The 16,070-nt window shown below is 35.1% G+C and overlaps 1 protein-coding gene across 1 annotated transcript in view; it reads left to right on the forward strand.

The window, feature by feature from the left end:
* The window catches only part of LOC110464312 (secretin receptor-like), a 73,368-nt gene that overhangs the window by 28,201 nt on the left and 29,097 nt on the right, over nt 1–16,070 (forward strand). The window contains exon 2 of the mRNA XM_021519461.1: nt 4,096–4,192. Coding sequence (XP_021375136.1) covers nt 4,096–4,192 — 97 coding nt within the window. The remainder of the gene's footprint in view (nt 1–4,095; nt 4,193–16,070) is intronic.

The following is a 16,070-nucleotide window of genomic DNA, read 5'->3' on the forward strand; positions in this document are numbered from 1 at the left end:
CCTGTTATAAAAATGCGGAGAACTTCCACAAAAACGACTTACAGATGAATCATTAGGGATCTGACAGGATACAGTGCTTACAATACACTTTCCGGCATCTGTGTATGGAACTGGAATGTTATCAAGTCAGGCCTCAGATACTCTCAATGTTCTTCCTGAATTTGTAGGATGTCAGTTGTTTTTGTTGTCCATTAGCGAAACATTTGTGTTTGATATTAAAAAATGGCCCGTCGTTTGCTTCCTGTTGGCACTCTTCGAACATCTGTGTCATCATTAGCTACTTCGAACCGTAATGAATAAACTGCTTGATGATACTAGAAAGCATGACCCATTTAACAGATATAAACTGAACTATATTAATTACTTTTGCGGTGAATATTTCTTATATAGTATAACAAGGTGTTACAGTATTAGTGGAGAGGTTTTACAGTAAAACATATAAAAGTATACGTACAAATACATGCGCGTGGATTTATGCACATAAATTTAAGTAAAAGTTTTTCAGAAAATATTTATTATATTCTGTAATGAGAGTTATATATTTTTACATTTAATGGTGTTTTTTTCATTACATAAAACTCCTATAACACTACATTCAATGGTTTTTAAGATACTACTTATATTGTTAAACTTCAGTGAATAACTTCAGAATATTAAATATTAGGGTTAAGAATATCAAATATTAGTGTTAAGAATATCAAAAATTGGTGTTAAGATTATTATCAAATGTACAATTAGGTTGAATTCGCCACAACGCTAATATTTTCATTGAAAAATCTTTCGCCCGTCATACTATAGAATCGGGTAATCAGAATATTTGGATTTGATAATTACTTTATTCAAAATGCATTTAATTTATTAAAAGACACACACGTAAACCCGACCCATAAACCTGTCTAAATTAAAGTAAAATCGTTTTACATGCACAGGGCATTGTTTCAATTTTAAAGGCAGCGGGAACACGAATAATAGAGTCACCCCCTAGGGGGAGATAGGCTCGTGCCGATTAGCACGTGTTCCATTTTGACGTCATTAAAATGTGTCACCGGTAATTGTGACGTCATCACAAGTGAATAACGATATTCATAGCCCACATGTGTTTTTGCTTACAAACATGGCAGACTACTGTCGGTGGAGTTGTGACTAAAATAATTGAATGGGAGAAAACTAAACATCCCCTACCTTGAGGGTGTAACAAAGACATCTCCAACCCTCGGGGTGATATTTTTAGTTGTCTTACCCTCGGCGGAGCCTCGGGTTAGACAACCAAAATACATCAACCCTCGGGTAGGAGATTTCCCTGTCACAACCTCAAAGGAGGGGACGATTCCATTAATTGTGTTGTCTCCATATTATATTTTATGCAAAAGAGGAAAAAATGATGACCACAATGCTGCTAGGTTACTTATAACAATATCGGTCAATTTCCCCATTTGGAAGTAACCCTGACGGAAACAGATGTCATCAAACACTCGTCTACAGCCGCCAAACACGTGTCACTGTCTCACATTAATATGAGATTGTTCCATTTAGCTCTCAGTCATCAGGATGTGTGGATGGCGGATCATATTCGCTTGTATCGGGTTGACCGCTGTCCAGACAATCGCTCGGGTCGCGCTAAGATACGGTCAGAAATGATAAAAGGCCAGCGTTGATAGACATGTCAGTACGTATTATCGCCAATACCTGTCGTTAATGTATATCACATCGCCTGTGCGGAGAGGAATCTAAATACACCAATTCCACTTATGTTAGGGCAATTATCCTTCTTTTATTCAGTTAAGAAATGCCTAATTGATAAGACAGTAGTACTCAACACAGCATTGCAACTTTTGAGTACGCCATTTGACAAGATAAGTCCGAGACACGACGAGTAGAACAGGACGAAAGTGTTAAACAAACAGGCTACATTGATATATCTCTTAGTTAAACATGATTCTGTTGGTAACCATCTCCTCGTAAGTACATTTTATATCCACCGGGTTTGTAACACCTTCCAGCCAATGGCAAAGCTGAACACCCAAACGTGTTATTGATGCATATTTTTGTAATCATTTCAAATAACCTCTTGCTATTACATGTACATTGTATAATGACAAAACTAAAAACATAGCTGTTAATTTTTATATATAAAATTATACTTAAATATTGATTATTGGTACAAAAGGGATCAATATCCTTAGATAATATGCACTTCGTTTTCCTTTTGTTCCTTGTTGATTATCGTTAGATAAATTGCTAAAGTAAGAAGGGTAAAAACCTAGAACTAAAGAGACGCTAAAAAATCCTTTGAGCATCCGAAATACACGTAAGGCGAATCTAGGTGTCTCAGAAAGGTACTAAGAACTCATTGTTGTACCGTTAGGGGCACCAGTCATACCGTAAAGTACAAAAGTAATCGATCCAAGGCGACCGGGGTTCGATTCCCCGATCGGACGTGAACAGGTAAGGGGGTCACCTGCCCGATCACGTGGGTTTTGTCCGATTACTTTGGATTCCTCCCACAATAGGACCCCCGCGCGCTAACATCCGGGCCAATAAGAGTGACTAATATAAGTTGAAATTACATGTTTCATAATTGTTGTAAAATAAACAAAATATAATCGATTCAAACCGCTCTAACATATAGCAAACATGTCATTAATTGGAATTGGACCCAGGCCATGAAGAAAAACTCCAAATTGCTTTAGAGTAGATTGAAACATCTTTAATAGAAAACCCTTGTTACGTGAAATATAATAGTCAGCAGAATAAATATGTCAAAACATTCTGATACACATAGAGACGTGCAAATATGGAACGTTGCTACTGTGAATGACAACGATTTGACGTATTCACGTTTACCATAGAAAGTCGTCTTGGAGTGTCTTGTAATGTCCTTATGAAGGTGTTCGACTTCAAAATCCATTGCCTTCACGTGTGATATGTGATAACTGGCATTCATAAGGTTTTTAAAAAATTTATATTTCGAACTCGTTTTTGGAAAATGAAAGATTCATTGTAAGACATCGCTGCACTTTTTTCGCCACGTGATCTAGAAACACAACAAACCCTGACCGCGTTGTTTCCAATATAAACATTCCTCTGCTTGTATATAACTTGAACCGAAAACGATATTCAGAGTAAAGTTAGTGCACCCTATCAGTCGGTATACACAGACAGTTTGATTACCCCCAAACTTCATATCAGTAAACAGAGGTCAAACACACTCTCTTAGAACTGCATCTGTACGACCAGAAATATGGGCTTTCAATAAACAATGGTCAGCACCATGTAGTTAACAATAATAAAGGTCTAGGCCACATGCTTTACTGTACCGAGAAACTCATCTATATTCCTGCTTTAGTTAATCACTATACTATTTCCCGATATTTTGATCTACGTATTAATTCAGAAATCGTTAAAAAACTGTATTTATTACATTTTTGCCAGTGAAATATCGGATTCTATCAATTAAGATATCAAATGTGATATTTTCACAGTATAAAAATATCTCTTTTTGGTATTGACCAATCATAACGGTATCTTCTATTCGCTGTATTCAAAGGTAACAATGTTTTGTTCAGATTCAAATGAAGCGACGGTAGAATAAGTGGTTGTTATGGCAAATGTTTGGTATACAAACTTAAGTATTTGAATAATTATATACAATTTATAACATTTTTATAAACAATCATACCAAAAAATAGCAGAAAACGTCGGAATTACGTTAAGTATCCCATTCAAAATGGCGCGCAACCTTGTAGTCAAGCGTATAGTCATTTGAATATGGCGCTAATTATTACGCTTCTGATTTCCGCCTTTTTTAATGCATTACATTTTTCATGTTTTAATTTATGGTGTTTTCAGTAATAACAAATATGTTTTACTTGTGTGGCAAATATATCAAAATATAAGCCATAGTCGTGAAATATATTTGTTATTACTGAAGACACCATTAGATTTATTTAATCAATAATAGTTAAATTATGTATTAATTTGGTTGGAGCGCTTATCGCGATTTCAGCTGTACGCTACTTTTTTATGTTTTTTTTTTCATTTTTATTTTCGTTCTATGTAAAGAAAAAAGTGACCGGATTTTTGTTCCCGTTGCAGGGCAGGGTTTTCATTGGTGAAGATGACCAACAACGTGAGATTGACCGGTATCACATCGAATGTCTCAAACATATCCTGTATGACAAGCCTAAAGCGGGTAAGTACTGAAACTCAGTTTTCAAAGATAATCTTCGCAGGCCAATAAATACAATACAAGTCCCTATATGTTATCTCATTGGTGATCGAAAAAGTAATATTTTACACACCAAATTGAGAAATAACTCTAGTACCTTAAACAATCACTTATTTCATGCTAAATTCATAGATTTTCAGCACTGTCAATGTGGACATCCTATCGAAGATACATATCAGGTTTTTTTTACTTGCAATAATTATGCGGATCAGAGAATTAAACTCTACCGCGAATTGAATGATTGCATTCCACTTGACTTGCAGCTACTACTATACGAATTGTCATATCAAGAAAACATCTTAATAGCCAAACAGACACAACAATTTATACATAACGGAAATCAGCTTTTTTAAATCATCATACTTTGAACTAGACTGTTATTCTAAGAATTACTCTCTCACTAAAGCGGTTATGTACTAAAACAATCCCTGTACGACAAGCCTAAAGCGGTTATGTACTAAAACAATCCCTGTACGACAAGCCTAAAGAGGGTTGTACTAAAATAATCCCTGTACGACAAGCCTAAAGCGGGTACATGTAAGAACTAAAATAATCCCTGTAAGACAAGCCTATATCGGTTATGTACTAAAATAATCCATGTATGACAAGCTTAAAGAGGGAATGTACTAAACTAATCCCTGTACTACAAGTCTAAAGCGAGTATGTACTAAAATAATCCATGTATGACACGCCTAAAGGGGGTATGTACTAAAATACTAAATAAATTTAAATATAGTGATTTAAAAATAGAGATGTGTACAAGTTACCCTCTGTGTAGATACGAATGAGCGAAAGCGTTATTATGCACTCCCAAATGAGTTTTATTGGCGACACGTGGGTATAATCATGATATAACAAAATATATCAGGGTTCTCCCAATACTAATTTAAGTCAGCTGAAAGAAATGAAGATAGTTGTAGAGTATTTTTTCATAAAAAATTGGTCACTCTCCCCTAGATTGGTAGCGTCAGTAGCGTTCAAATTAAGGCGGATTACATGGACTCACGTCATTGTTCGTTATTGACATTTTAGTCTCATATGAGAAATAAGCGGACGGTAGTCCGTAGTTATACCATCGCAAAGTATGCTGAATGACCAATATAATGTCATGTTCCAACTTAAGAATGATCAAATAATCTCTTTAGTGTTGACAAATTTCTGATTTAAGTACCTAACCTGCATGCTCACAGATGTCTGTATAATAACAGCCTCAATATGGCGTGTCTTTATCGTATTATTAAATCTGATTTTGGAAAAATGAATGACGCTTCTCAACCCATAGTGACGGATAAACAAGATAAGATCACACAGGATCCATGGATAACCTCTTGGTAACTAGAGATATGAAGAAATATATTAGAAGTAAAAACCCAGAAAAGTGTTATAAATTGAGATAATAGTGATCCTACTGTGAATTTCATCGAATCATCACCCTTTTCGTCTTTCGTCTATGCAAGGTTTCGATCGATGGATTGGCAGAACTGCCGTGTTTTTTATATGAAATGTTTGCTTCTTGTATTTGCACTCAGAAGTATGACAGTCTGTGACCATCACTATTCCGTCTTTGCGTATTGCATAGTTATCTTCCCTTGGGAGCAGGTATTGATCGTTACGTCATTGGGTTGTGTGAGAAAATTACGTCGTTTTCTCAGAAATTGATGACGTTACTCTCACAAACAAGTGACGTAACAATCAATACCTGCTCCCAAGAGAAGATAACTCTGCAATACGCAAAGACGGAATAACAGATACATGTACAGTTTATTTAAGCAATGGATGTTTTAGCAAATATTGCTTAAGGACCATAACAATATTTGCTAAAATGTTCATTATTAATATTTACATTTTGATAGAGTACTTATGCTTTATTGAGTTATTTCGAACAGTTTTTGAACAGCAAATCAAGTGTTGGAAACTATGAATTTGATGACGTCACAATCGAGTTTGATGACGTTACAATATCAAATATTGTTATAGTTTCATAACAACTTTTGCCTTCGAAATGCATTACAATGGAAGGATGCAGAGCAAATGTAGATATTTCCCCTACTGCGCTTGCGTGCTCTCTTACATCATCATTACACTCCGCTGGTTATCTAGATGCTCAGCGATTACACGACACCTTCGTAACACCACGCTCTGAGAGATTACTAAATCAAAATCATCGAGGACAGACTAGGAAGCATGGCTTTTTGTTGATATTTAAAGTTTGATATTTACATTCTGTAAGCTTTGACCCATTGACAAAAATGCATACCACAGGTGACGTCATCACTGCGTATTGACGTAGCACATGACGTACTTGGTTCACGTCCGCCGTGAAACAGCCCTTCATGTAACTTTGTTATTCTTATATGATTTAACATTAAACATGATTGGCTTGATTTTTAAGCTAAAATAATGTGTGTAAAGAATGTGATATTAATAAACAACTTGTATAAATTCTAAAATTTAACTATATTTTATTGGTTTTGTTGTGACGCTGTTGCTAAGACCCCCGACAAAAGTTTTACATTTTCCCGCGAAAAAACGCTGTTCTCTCTAATGCGTTGCCCAAATGTATAAGCGGAGAAAAAATACTCTTTTTTATGCTTACATCGGAAAATTCAAAGAACTTAAAAATGTTAATTTAAGGAATGACATTTATTTTAACAACATTCATGTGGTCATAACATCATTGGCTTTCTTGACATATTTAACATGTGTCTAGAAAGCCAATGTTGTTATGACCTCATGAATGTTGAAAAATACATTTCATTCCTTAAATGAACGCACATCTTTTTTCAAAATAATTTATCATTGACAGGAACAGATTATAACATATCATCGATAATTAAGACTTGAAAACAATCTCTGGATCAAAGGAATGTACGATCGTTGGGCTATTAATGCGGTCATTAAAATTTTCTTCGACAACTTTCAGGGTAGTTGAATTTCTGTTCCTAAACCAAAATCATCGAGGACAAACTAGGAAGCATGATTTTTTTGTTGGTATTTAAAGTTTAATGAACACACATGTACTTTCAAAATAATTGATCATTGATAGCAACAAATTACAACATAACATCGATAATTAAGACTTGAAAACAAACTTTGGATCAAAGGAATGTACGTTCGTTCGGCTATCATGCGGTCATTAAAATTTTCTTCGACAACTTTTAGGTTAATTAAATATTTGCTCTTAAGCTATGGATCTATTGATTGAATCTTAAAACAAAGCAATTAACAAAGATCAAAAAATATCAAAGAAAAATGAAAACGAATTATTTCAGCTTTTACATTATTCCTCGGCAAATTGTGCCCTCAACCATTGACTGTAGCCATGACTGATATCGATTCTACAATTTGGCTGACAGATTATCATGTACAAAATGATATACAAAAATGAAACTCAATAAATCTAAAAATATCAACAACCAATTTCATATATCTAATAACTTACATGGTTTCAAAAGCCCACTTTTGATTGGTTATTTTGAACTTGGATAATAGCCATACCTCTTTTTGAGCGATGGATTTATTTGAAAATGTGACAACATAATTGAAAACATATTAGGGAGCAATTTTGACAAGTAATTGCAGCATGCATAGAAGTCTTTATCATCCTTGCTCTCGACCATGGACGGCAAGCCTACAATGATGGCGGGAGTAAGGCCATCATCCAGCTTCTATGATATAGTAATTTCCGTCGTTTATCAGGGCAATACTCTGCCAAATTATTAATCCGGAAATATAACATATTCATCGCGGATATTTAAATTTATAGTCATTCAGGAACAAACACGGAAAAGATGATATTAGGCTTGAATGACGACCTGGCAAACATAACTCACTTATAAACGCAATTTTTAAAAATAATGAAATTGCACTTTCTGAGATATGGCTTCACCGGAAAACGTGACGATATGATGAAAATCACAGAGTAATCATTACAAGAAATTATAGCGAGTATCAATTAGCAAGTCATTATCTTCACCATGAAGAGCGTTGGCGGGAGTGGAGCCTCAGTTCAATAAAAGCTTGAAACCGCTTCGGTTTACAGTGTAAATTTTCACGTATTGACAGTATTTGAGTATTCGCCAAAAGACCCAAGGACACAAGGACACCAGGACCCGGGATCATTAATCAATCTTAGACTTTTGGTTGTCCAATCACGACGCATAACGTCACTTTTCATGACGTTATAAGTGATTGGCTAAGACAAAATTCACGAAAGTTTTAGACTTAAGAACGTCGCATGATTCGTGGGCCAGCTATGGCATGTTTACCGAGTGTTGATCTAACCTATAAACTGTATTATAATGCTCCAGTTGTTAATTAATTATCATGTTCCTATGGTTAACATCGCAGGCAGCCATTAATATAATGCATAATATAATTAATTTTCAAGTTCTGGGCATTTGTTTTAATGTTCATCGATGGACCGATAGGTTAAATTAATTAACGTTTCAAGGCAATGCCATATAAATGCGTGAAGTCATTACACTTTTTAGTTGATAACCCCGAAACGGATTACCACTCTGCTGTATTACCGAAACCAAATCATACATCTACCAAGATAAACTCATACATATACCAAGATAAACTCATACATCTACCGGAACAAAATCATACATCTACCAAGACATAATCATACATCTATCGGAACAAAATCATACATCTACCAAGATAAACTCATACATCTACCAAAACAAAATCATACATATACCTAAACAAAAACATACAACTACCAAGACAAAATCATACATCTATCGGAACAAAATCATACATCTACCAAGATAAACTCATACATCTACCGAAACAAAATCATACATCTACCAAGATAAACTCATACATCTACCAAAACTAAATCATACATATACCTAAACAAAAACATACAACTACCAAGACAAAATCATACATCTATCGGAACAAAATCATACATCTACCAAGATAAACTCATACATCTACCGAAACAAAATCATACATCTACCAAGATAAACTCATACATCTACCAAAACTAAATCATACATCTACCAAGATAAACTCATACATCTACCAAAACTAAATCATACATCTACCGAAACCAAATCATACATCTACCAAGATAAACTCATACATATACCAAGATAAACTCATACATCTACCGAAAGTAAATCATACATCTGCCGAAACAAAATCATACATCTACCGAAACCAAATCATACATCTACCAAGACATAATCATACATCTACAGGATTAGCGGTTTTTCTGCACAGTATGTCCCATTTGTACACCCGTAACGATCCTACATTTTCGGTTCGGCCCAAAGATAACAGTTTCCGGCTACATGTCCCGGTCTGTCCTAAAGATAACAGTTTCCGGTACAGAAATATCACAAAGTTTTCACAATAGCTCGTGTATATCAGGTCCATTGATTTTAATTGAAACGAAGCGACATATCTGACAAATCAACATGATGCACACCGCAGCTGTCAGTTTATAATGACATAAGTCGTCAGACGCTCTAATCGGTAAATCTTGACTGTTTAAGTCTAAGCCTTACATAACATTTTTAATTGTAGACCGGAAATTATGGCACCATTACCTCGTTACCAATGGCCTCTGTTTATTGTAACCATTTATATAGTTACTGTTTTCTCGTTATGACATTGACATTAACTATCTATCGTGTAATACTGCGGTTTGGTGGGACAATGAAAGATGGAAAACGTCTTATTTGATATTAAATATATGCACGTTGTATTTTTTGTAAATATGCTATTTCGTTGTTTGACATGACGGTTGAAATTTCTTCATTATGCTCATTAGTATCCGTTTTTATTTTGTTGTCACTTCCCGAGTTCGCGGTGTGAGGACGTGACATACGCTGATTTAATATAAATTTACATGGCAGGTGTCGTCGAAGAAGCAAAAGACTCCTTCCCGTCCGGAACATCTAGTCCTATTCTCCTAGTACTTTTTCAACGGTCTCCATAAAATATTTCCATTGGTCATAAGTTCGAATTATAATTATTTTGACACTTTGATGTTGTTTTGTTGCTTTTTTCAGGAATTATTTAAATCCGATTCTAAGTCAAATATACCAATTCCTTCTAGCACATATAAAAGAAAAGCGGATGGGCTAAGATGAATACTCGTTACCAAGCAAGGACAAACTAAAATGTCGGCACTTCCTTAGAAACGATAGTCGGAATAGATGGGGAAGATCTCAAAACCAGATTTTTTTTAAATGTCAATTGAAAGCAATTTAACTTGCACTGTCTGCTTTAAGATTGTAGAGTCCCATGCCGTAACCGTATATTCTAGAAATGCCGGTTTAACCGGAAACCTCCTTGCATTAACACCCTTTTACTAAACGGCTAGCACATCCCTTTCCACCGATATATGAATGAAGCAATGGTAAGAGCCTTCCTATGATCAATTACGGAAAGTAATGAGAAATATATATATATGGGGCAAAGAAGTAATTCCAACAGTGTGGAAAAGTTTAGGTTGTCAAATTTTCGGAGCGATCCGCTCCTTTTTCAAGACACAGTGAGACAGAACAGTTATATGTACATATACATCATATTACAAGAAGCTAGAACTGATATACTATAATAGAAAATATAGCTATTATATAAAACCAATAGTCCCCTCGGCTAAAGACAGCCGAAGGCAGCAATTAAGCTGAGAGCATCGCGGACAAGGCCCTATTCTTGCGCAAGATGCGCTATCACATAAAGTGAGTCAACGAGAGATATCAAAAACGTGGATGTATATGTACATGTAACTGTTCTGTTTCACTGTGTCTTGAAAAAGGAGCGGATCGCTCCGAAAATTTGACAACCTAAACTTGTCAACACTGTTGGAATTACTTCTTTGCCCCATATCATATTTTAAGTAATTCGTATCCTACAGACATACCTCCATTAGGATCCAGGGTTATATGGGATTTTACCGTCTATATTACTTCTTTGACCCATACATATATATATATATATCTCCGTACTTTTTTTTAAACACTTGACAAGAATATAAAATACATATGACCGCATTATATTAACACGAAGACATGGTTTAAACACATTTTTATCTTTAATAGGGGTTGACCCTACCTTTGAAAAGACTTTTTAAAACCTTCTTTAACGTCCCCAGGCTTTGAAGTCTTTTATAGCAGCCTTAAAAAGTGTAACGAAGATTTCGTACAAACACCTAATTATTTAATGCAGTAGTGAAAACAAAACAAGGCATTTCTACACCCCGGTATAAGATTTTCGGACCAAAGAATAGTTTACAGTTTTCAGTTTCCAGTTAAAGTATTTTTCCTTTTTAAACAGTTTTTTTTTATTAGCCCTATAATTAATGTTTATTTCCACCGTCATTTTCAGATAGAATACACCTACAACTCTCTTAGCTTTCACATTAGTAAGATGAATCTTGTTTATTATAATTGGGGTTGTTGAACGCCACATAAACGTCGTGTGTGTCAACAACAAATTCGTTTGGGAGTGTCGCTTGCAAACAACATCTTTATGCAGTCTTCAATGTCATTTATTTAAAAGGTAAAAAAATACAGATCTGTGGGGAAGGCACGTACTGACGTCTCATCAGTATGAAGTTTCCTCATCAATAATCAATCTTTATTTACAATTTATAAGACAGTAAACAAAACAATAATCTAATTTCAAAAGCTGGTCAGGCTGCAACAAAATACCCTGATTTCAAAACAGGTCAGAATGCTACAACATAACCTGATTTTAAAAGCATGTCAAGTTGCTACGTCGATATTCCTATTAAAAGTCGACTTTACTTCGTAAAATAACACACGGATTTCTTTTTCTCGAAGAGTTCAAGTTATGTCGAGGGAGATTGATATGGAGATCTTTGGGAATTATTAAGTTAAGGTGTATAGTAGCTCCTCTGCAATTTCCAAAGGGCAGTTATACACCTGAAACCAATCAAACACACTAAGCAAACCAGTGCGTTCGATGATATTAAGACATGTTCGAAGGGATGTGTACCGCGAGAGGAGAAGTTGGGCTTAGAAAATGTTAAGTGCCTATCGACTTGTGTCTATTGATCAATGGGTTTTGTCATATCCTCTACATTCAAATAATATCTTGGAATCTGTTTTAGATTTGCTGGTTCTGCCTCCTATAATATAAAATATGAAACACATTCTCCTGGGTTGTAATATGCAATGCAGCAACGGCACGCCTGTTAACATACCGCGTTGCGTCTGCATCAGTAGCTCGCGCGCCCCTTTATCATCACCTCCTTAAAACTGAATGTACACATTATGTAATATTTTAAGTTCACATAATTGCAGAATTCATAAGTTTCTGCTAAATGCTTCCTCGGCTTAAAAGTTCATATATATATTCAGTATATTTAAACTTCATCGGTATGAGAATAGACGTTCGCTGCTTTTGTAATAGATATACACATTCTCTCATTTATTCCCTGGTCGTAGCATTGTTTTTAAATTCAATCTTTTGAGTTATGCCGGTGAATGTTATTTGAACTGGGCATTCTTCTGTTAAGCTTGTGAGTTGTATATGTTTAAACATCATATCAACCTACTACATGTACTATTGACATACAGGTATCTGGTAATGATCTCTTAGAGTCGAGAATATATTGCTGAGTATGAATAAATATCGTTGTGTTTTCTTGTTCTGAAAGGGGGTATCTCTGCAATGTAGTAAATGCAGGGTAAAAGGAATGTTTTCAATTTGATTCACAAAAAAACTTAGTATTTGTTCGGTTTAGTTATCATAGATAAAATAAAGAAATGACCGGTGTCTTCGATAGGGAAGCCACATGTATAACATTGGTCACCAGTAAGGTTTTATCGAAATAGGTAATTTTTAGATACTAGAAAGCATTCTTTATTTTGCATGTAAAATTTTATTTTTCCGATCACAATAAAAAGGAAATTTGGCACAAGAGGCAGGTTTATGTCTCGAATGACGTTTCTGAATGATAAGAACGTTGTACTGTGTCTAATATCAATACATTTGTAGGTAACTTGTTCACAAGTGTAGTTGTAGAAGGAAGGGAGGATACGACGATAGATATTGGATTCGGTTGTTGTAGGTTGTAGTTGTCAGCGTTTCGCAAGTTATAGTGAGAGTTATCGACAAGGGAGGGGGTGGAGTGTTGAGATAGTTAGGAGCTATGTATTTATGAATATTATGGAATACCTGAAGTAATCTTCAACGGGAGGTCCAACGTGCTAGAGATTTACATCCAGTCTTATTATATAAAGATTGTCTGCTAGCATAAGAAGGTCGACCAGTGATAATAAGTCAAGCCTTAAGTTGTAACTTTTCAAATTCATCGGTAACAGTAAGAGAACAACCATCTAAAAGTTCACAGCAATATTTAATAATAGGAGGTAAAAACGATATACATGTCTTATTCAGTGTACATGTACGTTGGTTCAGGGTATATTTCAGTTTACGGATGACAAATATTTGTTTAACCACTTTTTGCACATATATTATCAATACAGTTAGCATCGATTTGAATTGGTTTTATTTTGTTTAACGTCCGATGAACAGCTGATGTCATTTAAGGACGTGTCTCCATGTGTGTTGTGTATGCGTGCATGTGTGTATGGTAATTGGAGGCACGGTATGTTGGGTCTAATTGCCTCCTTGTGATAGCGCGTATCTGATGCCGACTATATATGTCACTGAAATACCATGCCGAAATCAACAAGCACAGCATTCCGCCCGATCATATTATACTGACAACGGATGAACCAGTTGTTGCTATTACCCTATAACATGCTGATTATTAAGCAGGGTATACCATTTTTCAGGACTTAAGTATGTCCCGGCCTTGCTTCCTCAAATCCTTCCTCACCTTGGCCAACGTTATTCATCAAAACCAATAGGTAGGTATCGCCAAGCAAGGTGCTAGGAAATAAAGGGTATGTAGAAGATTTTTTGTGTCGCTTTTGTGTTCTGAAAAAAGGGCACGAAAGCAAATGCCCAATTCTGCAGCGGGTTCACACAAATGTCGCCTCTTGCGATAGGTGTATTCTTTTTTCCATCCCCGACCTGCAAAGGTTAGTTAGCATCGATGATAACTCCCTTATGCTTATGACTATCAACAAGGTCAATAGTCAATTTCAATGAGGTGATCCAATTCATTCAAGCCTCTGTTTTTGCAGGTTTAAATTCAACAAACCGCATAAAAGCCCTCTGATGTATATTTTATGAGATCGCTATTAATATGATGTTCAATTACTTGTGGAGATTTATCGAAACACAAAAGAGAAGTATCATCGGCATAAAAAAAAACACACTTTCTATATTGTCTGTTATATAATTAATATAAAGAATGAATAGCAACGGGCCAATAACCGATCCTTGGGGGCACACCTGCATGCATGTGTTGTATTACCAGAAGATTTAATATTTCCAATAAACAATTGTTGGGATATGTTACTACATGTAACATGATTCATGAAGCATTCTAAAATCTAAACAAAATCCCGATACTACATAGGAAGGTAATTTCACTTCAACAATCCCCCCCCCCCCTCCATGCAACACTCAATCAAATGCCTTAGAAATATCACAGAAAACAAAGTAAGTGGGCTATTTTTATTGAATGAATGTAATTGTAAACTGTAATCAAAGTTTGATAACTCATATTTAGTTAAAGAGACCATATATCATAAATAAATCACCCTGTTTCATTATTTAGTCCGTTCACACATGTGAAGAGTCTACTTGCTGCTAGGTGTTCAATCGACAGCACATCGCATGGACTTCCATACCACCAGACCCAAGTAATAATACATGTATAGGTCAGCACTGATAGGTTATAGATTATAGGTTATAGCCAGTATTAAAAAATACAAGACAAAGGCAATAAATAAATGGTCATTGAAGGCCACCGTTGGTCTTCCCTTCCATGTACATAGGTTATGGCGCTAATTTCCTATGTGTACGCTATGTTGAATCCATTGAACTGTTATTTGTTTTTGTTTTTATGTTAGTGCTCGTCTAGACCCCGTTTGATCTCCACATTATGTTTCTGTCACAGTATCTATATCGGTTAAAACAATAAACACACATTCCTTACATAACCAAACGAGACAGTTTTACCATTTTTAGCAGCAATGTAGAAAAACTGTAACAGTGTGCAGTCGCTTTATAAAAAACACAAGGAAGACAATAAAAGTTTCTCAAACAGAATCGGTTATATTCCTCTGAAGAAATACACCCGGTCGTTGGTTTACTTTTTTTTTTTTTTTTTTTTTTTTTTTTTTTTTTTTTTTTTNTTTTTTGTAAGATTGCTTAATGATAAGGTATCTGGTAGACTGGTACAATTGTACAATGTCTACAGCAACAGACCGGTATGAAGCAGTATTCTAACATGAGGAGAGAAACAAATAAAAAAATGTATTGGTACAGCCCTTGTTAAAGATGATAAACATAAATAATAAATATCAGAAATAAACAATTCAGTGCTTTACTAACTACATTCATCAAGGAGGATAAATACTAATATTGTGTTCACTCAATTATTACCTGTATCATATTAATAACGAATTGGTATATATATATATATATATATATATATGAAAAATAGAACAAAAGACAGAGATAGCGTCTCTAGGCCTTTCTCGGGTTGATTCCCCGTTCATCAGGAGACTGTTTATTTTGAAAACAGGTATTGTGAGGTCATAGTTGTTTACACAAGAAAGTATGACGTCATCAATAATGCAAAGTCATTATGACGTCACAGAAGGCATACACATAAATCCATGACGTCAACAACAATACAAGCTAAATTGTGACGTTACATTACTTAGACAAATGCATAACTTTATGATCTTACCAACAATAAAAAATA

The sequence above is a fragment of the Mizuhopecten yessoensis genome, unplaced genomic scaffold, assembly GCF_002113885.1.
Source record: "Mizuhopecten yessoensis strain PY_sf001 unplaced genomic scaffold, ASM211388v2 scaffold10985, whole genome shotgun sequence".
In the NCBI taxonomy this organism is placed as follows: domain Eukaryota; kingdom Metazoa; phylum Mollusca; class Bivalvia; order Pectinida; family Pectinidae; genus Mizuhopecten; species Mizuhopecten yessoensis.